At 32.5% G+C, this 25,756-nt stretch overlaps 1 protein-coding gene across 1 annotated transcript; it reads left to right on the top strand.

Annotated features, from left to right (window-relative positions):
* The first annotated feature begins 14,665 nt into the window (after window positions 1-14,665).
* On the top strand, window positions 14,666-25,730 carry LOC116134131 (disease resistance protein At4g27190-like). Its single transcript, XM_031419818.1, has 3 exons — window positions 14,666-15,088; window positions 22,940-25,590; window positions 25,706-25,730. Exons 1-3 carry the CDS (start codon window positions 14,666-14,668, stop codon window positions 25,728-25,730), a joined length of 3,099 nt encoding a protein of 1,032 aa, XP_031275678.1.
* Window positions 25,731-25,756: the final 26 nt, after the last annotated feature.

The following is a 25,756-nucleotide window of genomic DNA, read 5'->3' as shown; positions in this document are numbered from 1 at the left end:
AATAACTTATGAAATATCCTCAAATTACCTGAGGCTTGGACAGGAGTGCAGCTCCCATTCACTCATAGACAAAACCTAAATCTGCCAAGTCAGTGATAGCCGTATTATTTCTGTCTTAGGGCGACGTGGCAGCTTCTGAACGACGCAAAGTCTTCCTCAACTCTGATTGATGGTCGCTGATACAAGATTACATCAACCCTGGATTTTTAGAGCATTCCGAAGTCATAATCAAGTTTCATCATACTTGAATGAGTAATAGACTAATAGTCCATTTCAACCTCCTTGTTTGATTGTTTATTTAATTTACCTTGTGTCTGCAAGGCCACAATGGAACACAGCAGCTCAAAATTTACCATAGCAAGCAACTTTAAAATCAACACAAACTAATACCCTATTAATTATTTCTAAAATTGCAAGGAGAAGCTACAACCATAACAATCACAAAGCTTAAAATGCTTAATTAAATTGATTCTTTAACATTACCTAGCCCTTAAACAGCGTCAATGTCGCCCGAACTATATCAAAATCATATTAATAAAATAAATGTCATTTTTATGCACAACGTTTTAATAGGACTTATTTCTCCGATGTTTATAACGAACAAAATTTTGATAACAAAATTAATTATTTTACATCAAAGAATACCGCAATTGAGATGCCCAGTTATTATCATTTTCTTTCTTTATTTGATCAGAACTTACAATTGGAAGATTTCTTCGATACTGCTGAGATGTCAACCTCTTTTTTAATGGCGTTTTCCTCTTGCTCACAACAAACCTGTTTACTCCTTTCCTCATTGGCATTATTGATGGGAAATCTTCATTAGGGATCTGGCTCAACTCGAAGATGTCCTTTATCTGAGCAATGCGTCGGAATCACCTCTCTGCCTTCACCTCCTCTGACATATCCAAAGGGTGTGGTTCCTTCACTGCTGAACCCTCCAAGCTCTTTCCACTCCAGCTATTTCTAATATTTCTGTAAGTGGCCCATTAACTGCCACTTAGTTATGGGCAGTTACAATCCACTTCCATTAGGAAGTGGATTGTAACTTGAGGTATAATTAGAGATTGGTTTCCCTAATTGTGAGTCTGAGAAAAATATTCAGAAATCCTAAAGTGAATTGAATCAATTGGGTCATTTGTGGAAGTGAATAACAATAGCAAGAATTATACCAAGCCTCAATGGAGATATGTAAATAATTATTCTACATTTTACATAATAATGGTGATGATGATCTGTAAATTTACTCTTTAATCTTACATTTGATATCAGAGCAGGTTTTGAATATTTACATGCCTAATTATCACATGTTTCATGTTCATTAATGTGATAATTGATTATTAAGATGTTTTGTGTGGACACTGAATGAAAATAACATTATTTTTTTCTATTGTTAATGGTAGTTTATGTTTTAAATGTCGAATTGCCATGATTTCTTAGTATGTTATGGCTTGTTGATCTATGATACATCCTGCATATTTTGAAATGATAATTTAGAGTATATTGCATAAAAATCAAAATAATAATTATAAAACCCGTAACTTTAAATTCTGCATAACTTTCAGTATAAAGCAAATTAATTTTCAATTTTCATATCATTGGAATCCTTGTTTCAAGAGGTTTTCTAACGATATGTTATTTGTCAGAATCGGAGTTCAGATTGCAAAGTTATGATGTTTTGAAGTTTTAGGACAGATTAAAATATCCTGAAAATGCTTATGTTCAAAGGTTAGGGATAAACATTTGTTACTGTTCATTCCCACTTTCACTCCACGAGGAGAAATGTCAAAATTTGACGCTGTTTTCACTATAATACTTAAGATTGTATGTTATGTGTTGCCATATTTTTTTGGAATTTTATGAACATGTTAAGTATTTATTATATATTTTTGAGATATTCTGGAATTTCATACTCTCAAGAGTACTTGATTTGTAAACATGTTTTAATGATGTTATTTACATTTCTGGAATGCTGGTTGATGGATCTAATTATCAGCATATGATTTGTAATTTTCCAGAATGTGTGGGTTTTTATAATTATTTTAGGGTGTTTAAAAATGTCTAAATAATTATGAAATTATTTAACATGTTATTTTGGTATTCTATAATTTATTGTAATTTTATACGTGTCATTTGGCTGACATTAATATACTTTATGTTGTGCATTATAATATATTATGTTATTTTCTTAATTGAGAAATGTATAACATATATATTTGGAAAACTGCTACAATAGGAGTTCATGGATTATGTTTTGGGCCCATTTTACATTTCTGCCTAGCCCACTAAAATGGGCTTTAGAAAGCAGTTTTGGGCCTAGTTTTCCATTTCTACCAAGCCCACTGAAAATGGGTTTCAAGAAGCAGAAATGGGTTTTTCAGATTTCAAGCCTAGTTTTCTTCTCCTATAGAAAATTAAATTGGGTTTTTTTTTTTTTTAAGTTTTAAGGCCCAAAATTATTTTACTGAATTTCAGCCACATGAATTAATTAAATTTATTATTTGTAAATTATAAATTGATAAAATGATATATGTATGACATTATTATAATTTGCAACTAGTGCATTTAAATAAATAATGTCCCTACAGGAATCATTTATTATTTATGTATGATGTTGGAATAAGATAAAATGTGAAATAATAAAATAGTGGGAGTTTTTTTTTTCTTTAGCCTACAGGCAAGACAAATTTTCATTATTTTATTGTGTAATATTTTAGTCTTATTGTTAAGTATAATTATTATGAGTAATACTACACTTACAAAGAAATTTTACAAAGATCTCCATACAAAGTGATGTGGCAAAAAATGAATGGAAGAATGAATTTAATGAGTTTGACTTTTTGTTTTATTCTTCCATTCATTTTTTGCCACACGTGTTGTATGGAAATCTTTTTAAGTATAGTATTATTGAATGATTATTATGCATTATAGATTTTGTCTACAGGTAATCTATAAGGTATAATTAATCAAGATTTACAAAACTTGGACTATAAAGTATATCTAGTCAAATGTTTAGTGTTATATTTAGCATACTAGAATGGTTATGATTTTTGCCTACTGGTAAATTGTAATTTATTTTAGTTTGTAACTGATTATTAGCATGAGTTGATATCAGTATAAAGTAAGTTTACGTTAATGTTTCTTAACATTTATTATTCAATTTTGCAGTTATGTTAGATAATCAATTTCGTCTCCCTTCACTGAATGGGGGTAACTATACTAAATGGAAAGAAAAAATCTTTTTGGCTTTGGGGTGTATGGATTTGGATTTGGCGCTTTGCGTTTGTGAACCACATGCCATTACAGAATTAAGTAAGCTAGCTAAAAAAGTCTATTTTGAGAATTAGGAACGCTCAAACTGTTTGAGTCTAATGCTCATTAAAGCAAACATTTCTAAGAGTATTAGAGGTTCTATCCCTGAATGCACTAAGGTCATTGATTATCTGACAGCAGTGGATGCCCAATTCATAAAATCTAAAAGCAAATGGCAAGCACCCTTATGGAAAAGCCAAGTTCCATGAAACATCATGGATTAAAAAGAGTGCGTGATCATATCATGCGTATGAGGGATTTAGCAGCACAATTAAAAGAGTTAGAAATTGACACATCTGAATCCTTTCTTTTGACTTTCATTCTTAACTCTCTCCCTAATAAGGAGAATAGTACCTTTAAGGTAACTTACAACACACGACAGTTTAAATGGCCAGCAAATGAATTGTTAGTCATGTGTGTTCAAGAGGAGGAAAGACTGAAAGATGAAGGTATGGAAAGTTCGCACCTCACAACCAACAGCTCTAAGGGCACGTCTTTTAAAAATTATGAGGGGAAGATGCCAATGAAGTCATCAGACATTAAAGGTTCTCCTAAATGTTTTTTTCTGCAAGAAGAAAGGACATTTGAAGAAGGATTGCTCAAAGTTAAAGCAGTGGCTGGTGAAGAAAGGGATTGACAAGAAAGATACAGGTAATCTTTTGTCTATGGTATGTTATGAATCTAATTTATTAGATGCTCATTCTAATAATTGGTGGATTGATTCTGGTTCTACTATTCATTTTGCCACCATTTTGCAAGGTGTCCTACAGACAACAACCCCCGAGAAAAATGAGAAATACATTTATGCTAGAAACAAGACCATTTTTGAAGTTGAAGCTATCGGAGTTTATATATTAGTGCTTGATTCTGGACATGTGTTGGATTAAAAGAACTCTTTTCATGTTCCTATTTTCGCAAAGAAATTAATTTATGTATCTAAATTAACTTATGAAGGTTATGAAGTTATTTTTAGTTACTCTAATTTTCATATTTGCAAAAATGATCTAATTGTAGGTCGTGATTCTTTATTAAATGATTTGTTTGTCTTAAATTTAGATCCAACATTTGAAAGTAATTTACTTTCTATTAATCATTCTGGCTCTAAAAGATTATATTTGAATGAGAAATGTGAAAATTTATGGCACCGACGTTTGGGACATATATCAGTTGAAAGAATTAAACAGTTGGAAAATGATGGGATACTTAAGACTCTTGATTACACCGATTTTAATCCTTGTATCAACTGTTTAAAGGGAAAAATGATCAAACAAACAAAAAAGGGTGCTAGAAGATCGAATGAGAACTTAGAAATCATGCATTCTAATACAGTCAATCACCTAGTCCGTTTGCACAGTATCTTCAAGAGTAAGGTATTCAAGCACAATATACCATTCCTAGATCGCCAGATCAAAATGGCATTGCTGAAAGAAGGAATCGTACACTCATGGACATGATTAGAAGTATGATATGTAACTCTAATTGACCTTCAAACCTATGGAGTGAAGCTCTTAAAATAGTGTATACATTTTGAACACGGGACCATCTATAGCAGTTCCTAATACTCCTTTTGAGTTATGGGAAGGATGGAAATCTAGTTTGAGACACACTCGAGTGTGGGGTTGTCCAGTTGAAATAAGAATATATAATCCACATCTTCGAAAATTAGACTCAAGGACAGTCAGTGGATACTTCATTAGTTATTCTGAAAAGTCGAAGGGTTACAAGTTCTATTGTCCCTCAAATTCCCTAGCAATTGTGGAATCAAAGTTGCTAAGTTTCTAGAAAATGACAATAACAGTAAGAGTGTTCAATCTCAAAACATTGATCTCAATGGTTTAGAGGCAATTGAAATTTCTCCTATAACTGAAGGTGAAGGATTAATTCTTTTACTTGTAACTCGTGGAAAACAAATTCATGATATAGCACCATATCAAGAACAAGTTGTTGTTGAATCGGTTGTTCAAATTCAAAAAAATGAAAATTTGGAACAAGGTCTAAGGAGATCCTCAAGAACTAGAAAGTCAACAATCTCTTCAGATTACCAAGTATATCTCCAAGAATTAGAAATAGATATGGGTATTAAAAAAGATCCAACATCTTTTTCAAAAGCAATGGAATGTAAAGATTTCATTTCATGGTATAATGCCATGAAAGATGAAATGGAATCTATGGCAAAGAATAAGGTTTGGGATCTTGTTGATCTACCTAAAAAAATGCTTCTATTGTGGGGTGTGAGTGGGTCAATAAAACAAAACGTGACTCACAAAGTAGAATCGATAGATACAAGGTCCGACTTGTAGCGAAAGGTTATACCAGAAAGCTATAATCAATCATCACGAAACCTTCTCTCTAGTATCTAGAAAAGATTCTTTGCAAATAATTTTGGCATTAGTAACTCATTATGATCTTGAGTTACATCAAATGAATGTCAAAACTGCATTTCTAAATGGCGATTTGGAAGAGGAGGTATATATGAATCAACCTAAAGGATTCACTTCTGACAAAGGAGATCATTTAGTTTGTAAACTCAAGAGATCCATATATGGCCTGAAGCAAGCTTCTAGGCAATGGTATTTAAAGTTTGATAAAACTATTTCGGCATTTGGCTTTATAGAAAATCGAGTTGATTAGTGTATTGACATCAAGATAAAAGAAGGTAGTTTTATCATACTTTTACTATATGTGGATGACATTCTCTTAGCTAGCAATGATCTTGGATTGCTATATGAAACAAAACAGTTTCTAGCTCAAAACTTCGATATGAAGGATATGAGTGAAGCTTTATATGTCTTATGCATAAAGATTCACCGAGACAAGTCATTAAAGACCTTAGGATTGTCTCAACGAAGCTATATTGAAAAAGTTTTGGAGCGCTTCAATATGAAACATTGTTCATCAAGTGTAGCACCTATTGTTAAATGAGACAAGCTTAGTCTTGAACAATATCCAAAGACTGGTTTCAAGCATCAATCCATGAAGAATATTCCCTATGCTTCTACAATAGGAAGTCCAAATTATGGTCAAGTCTGCACAAGACTTTGACATTTCATATGTAGTGGGAGTTCTGGGTAGTTTCTAACAAAATCCTGGTCCGGTCCACTAGACAACAGTAAAAAAGGTAGATCTTCAAGGGACAAAAGATCACATACTTGTCTATAAGCACGTTGATGACTTGAAGTTAATTGGATATTCAGATTCAGATTATGCTCAATGTCAAGACACAAGAAAGTCTATCTCAGGCTTCATATTTCTCTTTGCTGGAGGAGGAGTTTCTTGGTGTAGTGTAAAATAGCCTAAGACAGCTTCTTCCATAATGGAAGCTGAAGTAGTAGCATGTTATGAAGCAATTCCTTAGGTATCGTGGTTGAGACAGTTTATCACAGATTTAAAGGTGGTCTCATCAATAGAAAGAACAATAGAAATATTTTGTGATAATACAATAGCTGTGCACTTCTCTAATAACACATGTTCAGTAGGTCCGTGTCGTCACATAGAAATAAAGTATTTTGTAGTTAAAGAAGATGTTCGAGATCATCATGTATCAATTGAACATATTGGCACAAATGATATGATCGTTGATCCCTTCACCAAAGGTCTTCCACCAAAAGTGTTTGGGCTCATGTAAGCCATATGGGTTTGTATAAATCATTGTGTTAATAATTATTTCTAAGACTTTACAAATGTAAACTTGACGATTTCAATTGAAATTTCCTGTTATTAATTTTGTGTATACATATAGTTTTGATAATGAAAAATGCCTATTACATTTAAGGCAATAAAGTTGACCCACGAATAGATGATTGAATTTTATTTAATAAAGTTTGGTTGTCACTCATCATAAAATGAACAATTCATGTAATGCATAGAAAGGAGTGTTCTGGTAATAAGGTATATATCACCATGATTCATGACCTGTACTCTTATAATAGATGTGATAAGCCCATTAAAAGTGAACTAAAGTTCTATGTATGACCATATATCAAAGTCAATTCACTCTTTTATATCACGTAGCAAATAATGGGTCAAGTGGGAGCCTATTAATTGCCACTTAGTTATGGGTAGTTACAATCCACTTCCATTAGGAAGTTGATGTAACTTAAGGTAACCACCTTAGTAACCACTTGAGATCTTGGGTGGTGATTATATAATTAGGGATTAGTTTCTCTAATTGTGAGTCTAAGAAAAACACCCAAAAGTTCTAAAGTGAATTAGTCGATTGAGTCATTTGTGGAAGTGAATAACAATGGCAGGAATTACACCAGACCCTAACAGAGGTATGTAAATAACTATTCCGCATTTTATAGAATAATAATGATGATGATTTGTAAATTTAGTCTTTAATCTTACATCTTCCCTACAAACACTTCAAAACACAAACTAAAGCTTGATTAAAAATTATCTTACTATGTTTGGTCTGAAGAAAGTCCCGAAACAAACAAAGAAACAAAAACAAAAGAGGTGTAAAAAAACATATGTAATGGAACAAAATAAAAGAAAACAAAAGGAAGAGATTAATTAAAGAAAGAAAAAAGAAACATACGGCATCCATAGAGGGAAGATTTTGACGAAACGACTCCAAAAAGGTTGCAATACATATTTGGCATGGTCAACTCCACTGTATTTGTATCCCTGCAACGTTGCTACTCCATGTGCTCCTATACATCCATTTTTCTTTAGCGTTTGTATTTGAATGGAATGTCAAGAGAGTGTTTATGCGAAATTAATGTAAATGCAAATGAGAAGAGTCCGTGTTTATGTGAAAATTAATCAAGTATTTAATTAGACCGCCCAATTACATGATGCCACATGTCCAAGTTCATGTGAAAATTAATAAGTTTTTAATTAGACCTTTGGATGCCCCAATTACATGATATCACATGTCCAACAATAATCAAGTTTTTAATTAGACATTTGGATGACCCAATTACGTGGATACACGTATCCAACAATATTCCACCAGTCAAAATAAAGAATTACCTTTGGATGACCCATTACATGATACCATGTGTCTAATAATATTCCATCATGTCAAAATAAAGAATATCTTTTGATGCCCCAATTACATGATGTCACGTGTCCAACCTTCCTACGTATCAAAATAAGGAAATCTAAAGTTTCAAAATGATCATCATATAGCCTATGCCGCAAGATTATGAATGGAATGTCAAGAGTCTGTGTTTAAGTGAAATAATGTAAATGTAAATGTGAAGAGTCGGTGTTTATATGAAAATTAATTAAGTATTTAATTAGACTTTTGGATGGTCTAATTACATGATGCCACGTGTCAGTTTATGTGAAAATTAATAAGTTTTTAATTAGACCTTTGGATGCCCCAATTACAGACGTCTCGTGTTCAACATAATCAAGTTTTTATTTAGACCTTTGATGACCCAATTACATGATGTCACTTGTCTAACAATAATCAAGTTTTTAATTAAACCTTTGATGACCAATTACATAGTATCACGTGTCCAACATATTCCACCATGTCAAATAAAGGAAATCTAAACTTAAAATGCCTATCATATAACCTGTACCTCAGGATGATATATATATAATATATAATATATATATTATATATATATATTATATATATATATATATATATATATAAAGAAAAAGAAAAATTAGGTAAAATACTAAAATGTGATTGAAGGATTAAAAATTTGATCTCTTTTTCCATTTTTAATCCTTCAATCACATTTTAGTATTTTACCATAATATTTTTCTTTTTCTTTATATATATATTATATATATCCTAAAACTTTACAGATTCTTGTTGTGATTTTGTTAAAATAGGACAAGAATTTACTTTTCTTCTTTTTCTTTAAAAAAATAAAATAATAATAATAATATATATTATTATTATTATTGATTATGATTTTGTTAAAGCAACCATCATTTCTACTACTTTGCCAGTCTTAAAACTTAATTATTAGACAAAGAAATAATTAAGAAAGCCAAAGCTATTAATAATGTCCCTACGTTTTCTACTTTTCCCATCTGTAGAAGATTACATAAATCAAGGAATTATATTTATTTACAAAGTAAATTTTTTAAAATTAAAGCAAAGGAAAAATTCTTAACTTGCTCATGTACATGAGAATAAAGTTACATTGTATCATATTTAAAATTAAAGCAAAAGTATGTGCAACTCTTGAAGATTTCTTTCCAATGTAATTGTTGAAAGAAAATGGATTTTCCACACAATTAGTCTTGAAAAGTCTGATAACCCATTTTTATAGAAATGCATGACATGCTATTTATATTAGGATTCAAATCTCTTATCCTAATAGGGCTTTTATTTTAATTCCTAAAACAATTTATATTCTCATTCTTAATTGTATTTCTTAGAAAACTCATGTCCCTATTCAATCCTAATTTCACTTGGATTTGGCTCCACAATCTCATGATTCTAACCGAGAACAATTGCATATATATATATATATATAAAGGTTGGTATGGGATTATGTAACTTAAGTTTAATCAATTTTTTTCCAACTTAAAAATAATTAACTTAAAAAAAAAATCGAAAGTGTTTGATAGATCTAATCTTAAAGTTGCTTTTGTGTTCCATCTTAAAGTTTGAAGAGAATAATAACTTGCTAAGACCGTTTTAGATGGAATTAAGCAAAGCCTTGAGTTGAGAGCAAAGGCAAAGATGTAATCATTTAAAGATGAATTTAAAAAACGGCTATAAAAAATTGAAGTGGTGTTTTAACGCTAGTTCAAATTTCATACTTTACTAAGAAAATGAGGGTTTAAACCAATTGCCTTCCCTGGGTTTCTGAAATTGACCAAGTGGTCCCTTTGGTTATGCGAATAATACAACTACGTCCCCAGCCTTCAGATTTTGCTGTTAAATATAACTTGTTGACTGACTTTGTGCAGTAACAAAATTACCCATAAAAATTAGTTACATAAATTAAGAAGAATTGTAAATTAAAAAAGAAAAAATTAATTTCACATCCAAATTCATAATATTAGAGATTATTAAACTTGCTCATATCATTAATTTAATTAAGATGGAATTAATTAAGCAGCCTTGAGTTGAGAGCAAGGGCAAAGATATTAAATGCGTTCCAAACTTGTCTAATCTGTAATTAATAATATTGTTTAATTATTTCTTCTTGTTATGCTATACTTTACTTATGATAAAGGCTAGGCATTGATCTTAATTAATTCATAAACCTGGTACTAATTTTTGTCCATCCAAGGTTAATCCTATGTTAATTCATAAATGCTGGCATTGATCATTACTCTGTGTAAAATTAAGATGGTTTGTATAAAAATTTGTTTGTTGCTTGTTTGAATTAGTGGTAGTGCGAAAAAAAAATCAGTCTATAGATCCTGTGTGCTTTCTGCATAAATATTTCTATATTTTTTCCTGCATCGCTGGAATTAATATTATGGTAATTTCCCGAAATACTATTTTTACAGTAACATATATGTAGGTGTTCATGAGAAGACTTAAACCCCATATATATGTTAATATGAGAACAAATCAGAGATCCGACCATTCATCTAACTCCTTAATGGTTTATAAGAGAATTCGTTGGTACCAATTTTATACCATTACAGAAAAGATGCAATTCTCTTTTATACCTTCTCATTATAAGATAATACGGGATGTGAAGAAATTTTATTTTTTCTAAATGAGATTAATGGCCATTTTTCTCATCACATTCAAAAAAAAAAACAAAAAAACAAAAAAACTGATCATTTTTTACATAATAAGTGTTTTGTAATAGCAAATATTTATGAAAGAATTAAGAACTTATTTATAACTTTTTTTTTTTTTAAAAAGGAAAACCTATTTGGTCATTAAGAAACACTTGAAATATATGATACTATTTTCACCTAAAACATGTTTTCATAACATCTTCTCAGCCGAAGCTGTAACTAATTCAGATTTTAATAACATCTGTAATATGTTAATTCAAGCACTTTATTTGTTTATTTGCAAAAGCCAACGATAACAAACTAAGAACAAGAATTTACTTTTCTTCTTTCTCTTTCTCCTTGTTAAAGCACCCATCTTTTCTACTTTGCCAGTCCTAAACTTAATTATTAGGCCGAAAATAATTAACAAAGCCAAAGCTGTTAATAATTTTTAAAATTAAAGTAAAGGAAAATTCGTAACTTGCTCAGTTCGTACATGAGAATAAAGTTGCATTGTATCATATATTAAATGTTAGTAGCTGACACAAATTCTTATCTCCAGACAAAAGTATCTAACTATGGTCTTGTCTTTTATTGTACTCTATCTTATATAAGTTTTATAGGATTTAACTCTTTTTATAGATAATATATAAAATACTATTCTTAATAGGATTCTAAAGTTTGAAGAGATATTAAACTTGCTCAGATTATTTCAAGATGGAATTAAGCATAGCCTTAAGTTGAGAGCAAAGGCAAGAGGTAAATGAATTCGAAAAGATTACGGCTATAAAAATAAAAAATAAATGAAGTGGGTTTGTACGCTGGTTCAAATTTCATACCTTACTGAAAAATCTCTGTGGTTTCCGAAATTGATGAATTAGTCATTTCGTTGTGTGAATATCCAACTATCTCCTCTTAGATTTTGCTGTTAAATATAAATCTTGACTGACTTTTTGCATAACGAAATTACCCCTAAAAATGAGTTGCTAAGAAATTAAGAAAATATGTAAATTAAAAAAAAAAATCAACTTCACATGCAAATTGAATAAAATTATGTAAAGCATAAAAACAATTAAAACCTAAAAAAAAAATTAAAAAAAAAATTTAAATTGACCTCGTAGGTTTTGATTAATTTGTCCAAAAAATTTTATGATTTTAATTTTTTTTTTACGATTTTAACATACTTTTAAGATTTTTTTTTGGTATTTTAAGAAATTTTAGGTTTTTCTTTTGAATTTTTTTAAAAGGAAGGTTATATTGTCATTTACAATCAATAGCCAACAGTTAGATTTAATGGGAAAAGTTTACGGCAAGGAGGTAATTGGATAATTCGCACAACCAGGGACCAACGGCGATTTCGGAAACTACAGGGAAGTGTATTAAAAATAATGTAAATTTATTGAATTTTCATTAAAGATTTTACATTTTATTTTTCATCAGCCTCATTTTTTTTTTTTTTTAAATTAATCCAAATTTTGGTAACTTTTACTAAAATTATGTTCTGTTGTAAACACAACAGTACATATAACATGAAACATTTCGTACTTTAGTCAGAAATAAAGTAATTTTCTATGAATTTTCATAGATTTTCACATTTAGTTTACAACTTCTGCATTTTTCACTATCCTCAATGCCTCATCCTTTATTTTTATAGGAAATATATTATTAGATAAAAATGTTACTCTTCAAGATTCCTTCTGTGTTGTTAGGAAGAGAATGGAGAAGAAATAATTAAGAGATTATTAAACTTGCTCATATCATTAATTTAATTAGGATGGAATTAATAAAGCAGCCTTGAGATGAGAGCAAAGGCAAAAATATTAAATGCGTTCCAAACTTTTATAATCTGTAAATTAATATAGATTATTTAATTTCTTGTTGTTATGCTATACTTTAATTATGATAAAGGCTAGGCATTGATCATTAATTAATTCATAAACCTGGTGACTAATTTTTATCCATCCAAAGTTCATCTTATGAAATTAAATCATCCAAGGTTAATCTTATGTTAATTCATAAATGCTAGGCATTGATCATTACCCTTTGCGTAAAAATTAAGATAGTTTGTATAAAAATTCGTTTGTTGCTTGATTGAATTAGTGGTAGTGTGAAAAAAAAAAAAAAAAAAAAAAAATCAATTGATAGATCCTGCCTGCTTTCTGCATAAATATTTCTATCTGTTTTCTTGCATCGCTGGAATTAATACTTTGGTAACTTCCCCAAAATACTATTTTTATAGTAACATAACATGTAGGTGTTCATGAGAAGACTTAAACCCCATATATTAATATGGGAACAAAACAGAGGTCTAACCATTCAGCTAACTCCTTAATGATCATAAAGTGAACTGTTATATACCAATTATATACCATTACACAAAAAGATGCAATTCTCTATCATACTTTCTCGTTATAAGATAATATGTAATCGAAGAAATTTTATATTTTCTAGGTGAGATTAACGACCATTTTTCTCATCACATTCAAAATAATAATAAAAACAAAAATATGATCATTTTTTTACATAATAAAAGTGTTTTCTATTAGCAAATATATTATCAAATAATTAAAAACTTATTATATCTATTTTAAAACTTTTTTAAAAAAATAAAAAGAAAACCTATTTTGGTCATTAAAGAAACACTTGAAATATATTTTTAAAGAGTGATACATGACATGATAATCTAGTTTCACCTAAAACATGTTTTTATAAACATCTTCTGAGCCGAAGCTGTAATTAATTCATATTTTTAAAGAAGTCGGTAATCAACTTGAAACACTTGAAATATATTTTTAAGAAAAAATACGTAAATTCAAAAAAAAAAAATTCAACTTCACATGCAAAATTCAATAAAATTATGTAAAACATAAAAAAAAAAAATTAAAAAACCCAAAAAAATATAATTTTTTTTTTTTAAATTGAACTTGGTAGGTTTTTATGAATTAGTCCAAAAAAATGTTTTATGATTTTAATTTTTTTAATGAATTTTACATAATTTAAAGATTTTTTTGGTTATTTTAAGAAAAAATTTCAAAATTTTTAGGTTTTCTTTTGAATTTTTTTTTAAATTAAGGGTAATATTGTCATTTAACAATCAAACTCAGTCAACAGTTAGATTTAATAGCAAAAGTTTACAGCAAGGGAGGTAATTGGATAATTCGTATAACCAAGGGACCAAATGCAATTTCGGAAACTATAGGGAAGGTAATTAATTGTTATAAACCTCAGAAGATAATGTAAATTTCTTTGAATTTTCATATAAGATTTTTACATTTTATTTTTCATCAGCCTCATCGTTCACTTTTTTTTTTTTTTTTTTTTTTGAAATTATATCCAAATTTTGGTAACTTTTACTGAAATTATGTTCTCTAGCTTCATGAAATACATGAATTGCTTTAAGGATGGAACCTTTCTCTTTGATTATATTAATTAAAGTACAGCACAACATGCTTTCTGATTTTATTTTTACCCATTTCTTTCTTAGAATTTAATTCATTGTTTATTCATGAATATTTGTGCCCAGCATTATTTAGACAGTTCTAAAGGAAGAAGTCGAAAAAAAGGCACCTGCTAACCTCCTACCTTTTCTTCACATTAACCCATAAAATTGTCCAACTCCATTGCTTGAAGTCCTACGCATTATCCTTATTCAACTACAATCGTTCAACAGTTAATTACAAACACCGAGAAAATGGGTAGCCTGTGGGGTCTAGCACGCCACCGGCTTCGTCACGTGCTCCATTACAGGGACAACATTGAAGAATTAAGAGAGCAAACTAAGACACTCGGAGCTAGCAGAAATAGATTGCAACGAAAGGTTGAAGCTGCTGAAAGAAATGGAGAAATTATTGAAACTGGTGTTCGAGACTGGATTGCAGAAGTTGATAAAATTACTGCAGAAGCTAAAATTGTTTTGGAAGATGAAGCCAAAGCAAAGATGTGCCTCAATATCAGGTCACGTTACAAACTGAGTAAGGAGGCAACAAAGAAGGCTTTCAAGATTTTCCAACTCCAAGAGGAGGGAAAATTCGATAATGTGTCTCATCTTGCCCCTCCTCCACCTGTATCATTTCCAAGTTCCACGGCTAGCCACAATGATTCTGAAAGCGAGGAGGTAAAATCACTCTTCTTATCTTGTAGCTTATTTATTTGTTTAACACTTGGATAGAATTTAGTTCTACTTAGTACTTGATTGGTTAACATATATGATGTGTTTATTTTCTAAATTGATGATGTCTAAATAAGAATAGTTTGCAAGTCCCCAAGGGTATGGTGCAGTAATCCCAAAGCCCTGCTAGTTTAAAAAATTGGATCTCAACCCTGATTTCGTTAAAATTTATTGTTTCAACAGTAAACAAAGTTTAATGTGATGCTATTATCGACCTTTTGTATTCATTAGAAAAGCTATTATTGACCTTTTGTATTCATTAGAAAACTCTTACCTTGTTTTATCTTGTTCTCGCTTTCTTCTTCAATTTTTTTTTTTTTTTTAACCCTTTTTTTTTTGCCCTTTCCCATTTCTTCTTTTCTCCCACCATTTATGTTACCAAATATGGCCTCTTCCAGTCGTGGTGATGCAAGATCTAGCCACTCTGGCTACGATGTGGTCGAACAAGGCCTCCTTGCAACTGCCCAAGGCTAGAAACAACCTCCTCGCAACTATCAAAGGCTAGAAATGACCTCTTACAGCCGCGGTGAAGCTGGACTAGCCATCTAAACCTCTTATAGCCGTGATGAGGTTGGACTGGCCTTTGATGGCTTCAAATAGCCCAAAACTAGGGATGACCATTTTTTTCTCTTTCTTCTTTTCTTCTTACTCATTTTCCCTTATTCTTCTTCTCCCCCACTATTTTTGTTACCAAATCTGGCCTTTTACAACAGTATGATGCAAGATTTGGCCACGCTTGTTGCGATGAAGCTAAATAAGACCTCTCTACAGTTGCCCAAGGATAAAAATGACATCTGACAATTGCAATAAAGCCGAACTAGCTGTCGAAACCTCTTACAACTGCAATGAGATTGAGCCGGCCTTTGATGGCCACGAACAAACCAAAACTAGAGGTTAAATACATTTAATCTATGTGGTCTTGGTTCACTAATTTGGGGTTAATTACATTTAGTCTATGTGGTTTTGGTTCACTAATTACGAGTTAATTATATTTAGTCTATGGTTTTGGTTCAAAAACAGTGAACGACACATTAATCTTTTTACTTTCAAATTCGTCACTTGATAAATGTTGGTCTAAAATAAACAGGTAAGGGATAAATGTGTCTTGTCAATGATAAATAGAATAAATATTGCCCGCTTTCGGCCCAAGCCACGGGTTTGCTTTTGGGTTTCATGCAAGTGTCCTTTACTTAAAACGCCTCCCGCCAGTTGAGGAACTTACAAGGTATATAACTAGCCTTTACTTCTCTTTTCCAAGTGATGTGGAATGTCATAATATTCTAACACCTTGGCCCATTGTCAAGATATTGTCCACTTTGGGCCCAGGCTTGAACGGGTTTGCTTTTGGCCTTCACGAAAACATCTTTCACCCAAAATGCTTCTTGACAGATTAAGAGATCACAAGTGATGTGGGATGTCACAATTCACCCTTTTTAGATCCAACGTCTTCGCTAGCATCCTTTCTGCTTTATTTCAAATTATCCTCACATTTTCGGTTGGTTGATTTTGATTTTGATACCAATTGTTACACCCTAATCCATTGTCAAGATATTATTAGCTTTGGGCTTAGACCCGCGCAAGTTTAACTTTGCGATTTGCAATTGTCCTTCACCCAAAACGTTTATCCTTATTTATGTGAACCCAAGGTTCATTCAGTAAGTGATGTGGGATGTCACAAACTCTCTACTTTATGTACCTGACATTCTTGTGAGGTTGTCACACCCATTCTATTGGGTAGTGTGTAAGCTTTGATACCTTGTCAAATGATGGGTCCAGCTAGGAATGAGAGTCGAGCTGAGCCACTGATAGGCAGCTCAGGCTCGACTCAAAAAAAGTTCAAACTCAGCTTGACCTTTGTCAAGCCGAGCTTGAGTTTGAACAACTCAGCTCAACAGGTGAGCCGAGTTCAAACACCTTAATACTCTGCTCGCCAAGCCGAGCCGAGCCATCAAAATATATAAATTTTTTTTTTCTCCCCGATTCCCCATATCTCTTCTTTCTCTTTTTTGCCCCTCTAAATTCAAANATAAACAAGTCTCTTCTCATTAAGATGTGCAAACACCCACCAAACACTCTCCATAAACTTCAAGTCCATCGTCTTGTAATCATTTATAAAATCAATCCACCAACCCGTCCGTGTAATCACCTGCTCCCACTCTTCCACATATCTAGTGACAAATAAATCATCATAAATCTATTTCGTTATTCAAGAATAGAAAAACCTAACAACATACTTGGATTTCTTTTTCTTTTCTTCTTTTTTTTCTTTTCTTTTCTCCTCTTTCATTCTTTTTTTTTTTTATTTTCTCTCCAGTTTCTTCTTCTGCGTCTTTCACTCCTTATTCATTTTTCTCCGGATCCTCTTCTTTTTTTTCTTTTCTTTTTTCTCCTCTTTCATTCTTTCTTTTTTATTTTCTCTCTAATCTCTTCTTCTTCATCTTTCATTCTTTCTTATTCATTTTGCTCCAAATTCTGTTCTATTCTTTTTATATTTTTTCCATTTTTCTCTTCTTTCATTTTTTTTTTTTCTCTCCAGTCTCTTCTTCTTTGTCTTTTATTCTTTGTTTTTTATCTTCTTTCTGGTGGCTGGAATGGTGGTATAACGTTGCTTCTTCTTCTTGGTTGCAAATTCCATTAGATATTCGAACAGGCTCGAGATTGAGCACCAGCTCGAGTATCCCTTTTGGCTTGCAAGCTCGAGCTCGAGCACGAGTATTCAAGTTCGAGTCAGACTGAGCTTGAACTCAAGCTTGCTACTGTTCATCGCGAGCCGAGCTTGAGCCATGAGATACTCGACTTTGTTTGTATACACCCCTAGGTCCAACTAGGTAGAAATTGTTCGCTTTGGGCCTTAGCCCATACAAGTTTTCTTTTGAGCTTCGCATAAGCGTTCTACACCTAAAACGTGTCTACTTGGTTATGCGGACCAAGTTGTTATAAGTAGGAACACATCTCCTTAGTTATGGGAACCCAAGCCTTATAAATTGAACATAAGGTTCTTTCGCTAAATGATGTGGGATGTGACCAACTCTGTACTCTATGGACCTTACATTCTTATGAGGTCGTCACACCTTAATCATATTGTTTAGCGAACTTGCTCTGATATCTTGTCAAATCATGGGTCCAACAAAGTAGAAATTGTTCATTTTGGACCAAGCTTGCACAAGTTTGCTTTTAAGCCTCCCACAAGCCTTCTACACCCAAAACGTGTCTACTAAGTTATGCGGACCCAAGCTGTTAGGATAAGACACTTAGAGCATCTTCAATGGTGCTCTTTATTTTAAAAAGCATCTTCATTAATTTCTAAATACAATAGAACTTTTCTATAATGATACTCTGTATAGGAATAACCTCTATGTAGTCATAAAAAATTCTGGTCCCAACTTAGACAAGTTATAAATAAGAATAAATTTCACATTGTAATAAGTTATAATTTTTCTAGGTCCCGTCTTAAGGAACTTGCCTCTACATAGTAATAATTATATGTATATTGCAAAAAATATATGATATGTTATATTAAAGGTTTAAGATAAAATAAAATATTTATCTAAAGTTGTTTAGGACAATGATTTATACTTTAGAGTTATTACCACATCTTTTATCTTGCGGGTACATAATAAGCCGCCAGCATGGACACCTCCTTGTTGAAGCCATAATATTTCTAGCTCTCAAGCATGTTTAGAGCTCTTTGGCATGGAATTTTTTATATTTCCGTACTATCATCCTCAAGATTATCTCCTTCCTTTTCTTGTCTAATTCTAGTAATGATTTCTCTTTCAGTTAAAACATACACGACTTGTTACTCATTTGGATTATTGAGGAAGACATTAATATTCATTTGACTAGTGTAGTGAAATTGTCGAATCTGATTACTCAATTTTACAGTGACTCTTTGATATCTATTTCTGTACTATCCTAACATTACTAAAACAATGAATTGAAATCCTAATAATACTAAAACATGAATTATAAAATAAGAAATCAAAACAATAATTCTTATAACTACACCTCTATTAAATTATAACCTCCTTATAGTAATAAATTTAATTGGTCCCAACATTATGACTATAAAGAGGTTCTATTGTATAAAGAACAAAATTTTTATTCAAATCCAAGTGACTCTTTAAATTTTGATTCTTCATTTTGGCATTTTCAAAAAAGAGACTTGATATGAAAGAGAATTAATAAATAAAATACATAGAAACTTGTAATTTATTAATTAAAATTAGGATAGAGAGTGAAATTTAATTCTCTAGATGTGGAAAGTCAAACTCACTCTTTAATTTATATTTAAATAATAAAGAGTCAGTTGAACTTTTGTTTTTATGAATAAACTCTTTATAATAAAGAGTTTGAGTCATATAAAGAGTCTTTTGGAAATACTCTTAGTACGAAGCCACAAGCTATAGCTTGCAGCAGAGACGCAACCTTGTTCCTTTAAACCATCAATCCCATATGCTTGGTTCAAGGCAGAATGTGGAGCTAGCCACCTAGCCAGCAATCCCCTCTCAACACCTTCCCACAAGCATTATGCTCTCCAAGGGACTTAAACCTATGATGAGGCTCTAATACTACTTGTTAGAATCAAGTGCTTACCACCAGGACAAAAGATATAGCTTGCAGTAGAGATGCAACTCTAATTTCTTAAACCATCAACACTGCGCTCACGACTTAAGGTGACTTGGCCTACTAGCCTCCGCCATGGCAGGATGTTGGCCCACCTAACCAAAACAAGCCTTACAAATCGAATCCCAACCTCATTTGCTAGGTGATATGGGATGTGACACGTAAACATATCACGTTTGATTATGCTAGACTATACTAGGCTTTATAGTTTAATGTTTACTAGTATAATTTAACATCCTAATTAAACAAGCTGAACCATGGTAGACTTAGTAGTTTAGTACATTCCGACTACTTTTGTACCTATTATTTTTCATTAAGGAAATTAGGTTAACTCACATAATTTTATGGCTAAATCTGTCTCTAAAATAAAATCTTTGCATTTTGAAAATTATATTAGTGATAAGACTATACAAAGGCACTTCTCATGAATATATTTCAATCAGCTGTCAATTAATATTCACATAGATATATATACTTATCATATAAAAATGAGGATATATAAGATAAATTAATTTACGAGTTTATTAAATTTAGAGTGTAGATATAGGTTATGGAGTTTTACTTTTCCTATTCAATGTTTTTATTTGAAAATAAGTGTAATTTGAAAAAAAAAAAAAAAGAAATCTCTAAAGTTTTAATAAAACGTGGAATGGTTTAAAGATGTATATGTTGTGAAGGTCGTTTAATGATGTATAGGGTTGCTATCCCTCATCTCCCTTGAGATTTTAGATTCAATCACTGACAACCCAGTAGTATGCAAAACTCTCCCTCAGCTCCCTTCATATTTTATAAAGTATCTAATACCTCTCCTTAGAGCAATTTGTTGATGGTAAAGGTTTACAAGAATCTAATATTTGTTATAAATGGGCCAACATGTCATTGTCCACTTTGACAGTACAGGGCCTCATGGTTTTGTTTCTAAGCTTCAGGCCCAAAACACATCATGTTGGGTTAAGGCTTATAACCCTATATATACACACACCCTCTTCTCAAGAGAGATGTGGCGAAGGTTCCTAGAGAATCTAATATTTGTTATAAATGGCCCAACATATTATTATCTGTTTTGGAACTACAGGGCCTTGTGGTTTTGTTTCTAAGCTTCAAGCCCAAAACGCGTCATGTTGGGTTAAGACCTATAACCCCATATATTCACGTACCCCCCTCTTAAACAGAGAGATGTGGCGACTTCACAACACACTCAATCACAATCGTGCCGTTTTGGTGCTACACAGCACATCTCATCACGATCGTGCTGATAACGTGTTATAAATAACACAACATGATATTGTTTGTTTTGGCATTACAAGGCCTCATAACTTTGTTTTTGGCCCCTAAAACGCATCATGTTGCTTTAAGGCCTAAAACCCCTATATACAAACTAGGGGTGTTTAAAAGAACTGGTTGGAACTGAAACCGGCGGGTACCCAGGGTTTAGTTTCGGTTCCTACCCAGAACCAATCGTCAGGTTCCAAATTTTTGGAACCGTTATATGAGGTTCCGGTTCCTAACTATAGGAACCGGAACCGAAACCAGGAACCGAGACTAATATAAAATAAAATTAAAGATTAGGGGGTTAATAAAAACTTTTGTAGAAAAAGTAATGTGAATACATTTATATTTATATTTCATAACATTTAAAGTAAGTTGGTTTGACTTTTGAGAATCTACCTTTACAAAGTAATGGAGTTTGTAATTTTGAATACATTTATATTTATATTTCATAACATTTAAAGTAAGTTGGTTTGACTTTTGAGAATCTACCTTTACAAAGTAATGGAGTTTGTAATTTTGAATTTGTAATTTTATTTTTGTTAACAAGTGTCAAGTGGGGGGGAATTTGTAAGTTTTTAAGGGTTTTTTTGCCATTTTAAATCTTTTCGAGGGTCATTGTAATTTTATAAGGTACCCAGAACCGGAATCAGAACCGTTGTTATTGGTTCTGGTTTTGGGTACCTAAGAACCGGAACCGTAGGTTCTGGTTCTAGTTCTAGTCCCAAATTTCAAGGAACCGTCGGTTTTAGTTCCGGTTCCGGTTCCTTAAAAAAGTGCAAGGTACCCAAAACGGAACACCCCGAATACAAACACCCCTTTTCACATGGAGCAATGTGGGACTTCACAATATTACATATTTGCCCTCTAATGACCTTTATAAGATGGCAATTACATTTTGGCCCTCAGGAACCTGTTCGTTTGCGTTAACCGCCGAACTTGATCGACATTTCCTCAGACGACGAAATGGTACCATTCAGTAGATCTGAACGGTGATAACCATGATTCGTTGGCCTTTTTCGCCACAGTCCATTACTGGTAGGCTTATATGTAGCGATCGGTTGCTCATTAGGCGACAGCAGTAGCATCGGTGGTCAAATTCAAACGTGGAGACTGTGGAACTGGTGGCGGTGCACTGACGCTTGTCCGAAAAATTCGAAGAAGTTACTTTGCGATTCGGCTTTTAGGCGGTGCGTCAGGCTGTGTCCGGTCATAGTTTTCATAGGAGATGGTGTTTATTAACTTTGCGACGTCGCGTACATCTCTTGCTCACGGAGGTGAAATGAACCGAGGCGGTGAATATGGCACAGCACCATGGCATGGGACTGATTCAATGGCAGTGCACCATGGGTTGCAGCTCCTTTTGGATGGCTTAAGACTTCGAAATTTTACGCACCGTCACTTAATGGCTTTAAGGGGAGGTATTAGATCATTTCTGAAATGTGAAGGGAAATTAGAGAATTTATTTATACCACTGCGGTGTGAGTGACTAGGAATTTAATCAAACACTTTATAGACAACTCGTTCTTCTTTGAGATACTCATATCAACCAACAGGTGTAATAGAATTTTCTTTTTATATTCTCTTTCATTTAAAATTTCAATTTAAAAATCAAAATGCACTTTTTGTTTGTTTTTTTCTGTGTTAGTATCTTTTATATGCATGTATAAAAGTTGCTATTGGCTCTTTGTTAGCTCCAACACAATTCTTTGTTTTTTTTTTACACTACAAAACAAGAAAAGGACTTGCAATTTTTTGATACAATATTTGGAAACTATAGTTTGAAATCATTTGTATTGTTAAATTTTAGTTTACTCGCAGATTTAATACAACTTATGTCAAACTTAATGAAATGAATTTTGTTGTGTTTTATTTGGTGTGTCTCATCCTTCTCTTCTACAGGGATCATCTTTGGAATTTTCAGACACTTTGGAATCAAGACAATCAATAATGAAGGAAATTGTGAGGTCCTTGAAGGATGATAACGTCAGCACAATTGGAATATATGGAATAGGAGGCGTGGGTAAGACCACGATGGTCAAAGAAATCGGCAAACAAGCAAAAGAAAGAAAGTTATATGATGCAGTAGTGATGGCAGTTGTGACTAAGACCCCAAGTATTCTGAATATTCAAGGGAATATTGCTCGCATGTTAGGTTTTAAAATTTTGAATAACAATGCCACATCATCAAGAGCACATTCCCTGAAGAAAAGAATAAAAGAAGAGAATAAAATCCTTGTTATATTGGATAACATTTGGGGAAGAATTGAATTGGATGAGATTGGTATTCCTTTTGGGAGTAACCATAGAGGTTGTAAAATTATACTCACCTCACGAAGCAGAAATGTTTGTAATGAAATGGTTTGTCAAAAGACATTTTCTGTTGAAAGCTTACCAAATCAAGAATCCTGGGACTTGTTCAAGAGCATTGTTGGCTTGGATGTTGAAGATTCTGATATCAACCAATTTGCTAAAGTGATAGTTGCTGATGGTTGGCCAATTGCGATTGTAACTTTAGCAAGAGCGTTGAAGAATAAGAACAAGCATTTGTGGAGCAATGCAGCAGAGCAACTTAAAATGTCCTCTCCAACAAACATTGAAGGGATTAATGAAAGCATAGTTAGAGCTCTGGAGTTTAGCTACAACTGTCTAGAATGTGAGGAATCAAAATCAATGTTCTTATTCTGCAGCTTATTCCCTGAGGATTTCCAAATTCCTGTTGAAGATTTAGTTCACTATGGGATGGGTCTACGGTGGTTCAAAGATATGACGTCAATGGCAGATGTCAAAGTCAAAACACAAAATGTAGTAAGTACCCTCATCTCATCTTTTCTCTTGATCAATGACAATGAATGTGGTGAAGAAAGTGTAAAAATGCATGATGTTGTGCACGTTGTTGCATTAACATTAGCACTTAAATACAATCACACATTCATGGTGAAAGATGGCATTAGACTAACAGAATGGCCCAGCGGAGACACATTTAAAGATTTTACAAGTATCTCCCTGATATCACATGATATTCGAGAGGTACCTGAGGAGTTGGAATGTCCAAACTTGCAATCCTTACTATTGCAGCAAAACTCTAAATTGGTGGTCCCCGACAAATTCTTTCAAAGAGTGAAAGATCTGAAAATTCTAGACTTGAGTCGAACATGGATTTTTTTGATGCCTAAGTCACTTTCTTTACTTGTAAATCTTAGAACATTATATCTTAAGTTTTGCAAGTTGGGTGACTTATCTGTAATTGGAGAGCTGAGGAACCTAGAGATTCTTAGTTTTTTTGGTTCTAATGTCAAAGTGATCCCTACATCCTTTAACCAATTATGTAATCTAAGGTTGTTAGACTTGAGACAGTGTAGAGAGCTAACACTGATATCACACGGTGTCCTATCTTGTCTTCATAAATTAGAAGAGTTGTACATGATTAAAGGTTTTAGGCACAAGAATTTTCAGGGTTCCCGAAAAGTTTTCGCTAAGCTTGATGAGCTCAGGGCCTTGTCTCATTTATCAAGCTTGCAAATTTTTATGCCAAATCCCATTTTGTTACCTGATAAAATGCCGTTCCAAAACTTATCTAGCTTTATCTTAGAGATAGGTGTGCAAGACGATTATTGGGATGCAGATAAGTACGCAAGAAATATGATGCTCTCTCACATGAAGATTGTTGACAAATTTGATTGGATTAAAAGTTTGCTAAAAAGAAGTGAGAATTTATTTTTTAGTGAAATTCCCAATTTTGATACAATCTTCCATGACCTAGCTAAAGAAGGCATGAATGAATTGAAGTCTCTTGCTATCAAGTCTTGTGAGGTAGAAAGCCTGCAAAATACAACGGAATGGGCCGGGAACTTAACTTTCCACAATTTGGAAGAATTGCGCATCAATAAAACTCCGAAATTGGTTGAAATATGTCATGGTCCACTGCCAACAGACTCCTTCAGTAAATTAAAATTTTTGGAGGTGAAATGGTGCAATCTGATAGTAACCATTGTTCCAAGTCATTTGTTACAGAGGTTACAAAATCTTGAAACTTTCAAAGCATCTGCTTGTAATTCAGTGTTAAATATATTTGATTTTGAAGGGCTTGAGAATGTAACTGGAGAAGCAAAGTTGTTCTCATCGTTGAAGGATCTAGAATTGATCATGCTGCCTAAGATGACACATATCTGGAAGGGTGACATTCGATTTGTAAGCTTGCATAGCTTGAAGAGAATAAATTTGGAACATTGCCAGAAGTTGGTAAAAGTATTTTCACCAGCTCTACTACAAACATTTGGTTGTTTGGAAAAGATAGAGATAAGTTATTGTAGTAACTTGGAGGACATCTTTGGAACAAATGATCAAGCCACAACCTCTCCAAATTTGGGAAACCTGACGTATATTGCCATAAGTTATTGCAAGAAACTGAAAAACCTCTTTGATCCGTCAATTGTCAAAACTCTAGTAAATCTCAGAAAACTGAAACTATCACATTGCTCAACAATACAAGAAATGGTCACAAGTGAAGGAGAAAACGGTGGATCAACATCGAAGATTGTGTTTTGTAGTTTGTATTGCATGGAACTTGAAAATCTGGACGGCCTCACTTGTTTCTACTCAGGGGTCAATGCTATTGAGTTCTTAGCTTTGGAAACATTAATTGTATGTGAATGTCCAAAAATGAAGACTTTTGGTTACGGAAACCAAGTGACACCCAAGCTCCAGAAAGTATATGTG

The sequence above is a fragment of the Pistacia vera genome, unplaced genomic scaffold (genome assembly GCF_008641045.1).
Source record: "Pistacia vera cultivar Batoury unplaced genomic scaffold, PisVer_v2 Contig283, whole genome shotgun sequence".
In the NCBI taxonomy this organism is placed as follows: Eukaryota; Viridiplantae; Streptophyta; class Magnoliopsida; order Sapindales; family Anacardiaceae; genus Pistacia; species Pistacia vera.
The sequence above is the reverse complement of the archived record's forward strand: the minus strand, read 5'-3'. Positions and strand labels throughout refer to the sequence as shown.

Coding starts and splice junctions, on each gene's coding strand:
- LOC116134131 (XM_031419818.1), top strand. CDS start 14,666: ATGGGTAGCCTGTGGGGTCTAGCACGCCACCGGCTTCGTCACGTGCTC. Junction 15,089..22,939: donor ATGATTCTGAAAGCGAGGAG/GTAAAATCACTC, acceptor TCTCTTCTACAG/GGATCATCTTTGGAATTTTC. Junction 25,591..25,705: donor AAGATTGTGTTTTGTAGTTT/GTATTGCATGGA, acceptor CCAAAAATGAAG/ACTTTTGGTTACGGAAACCA.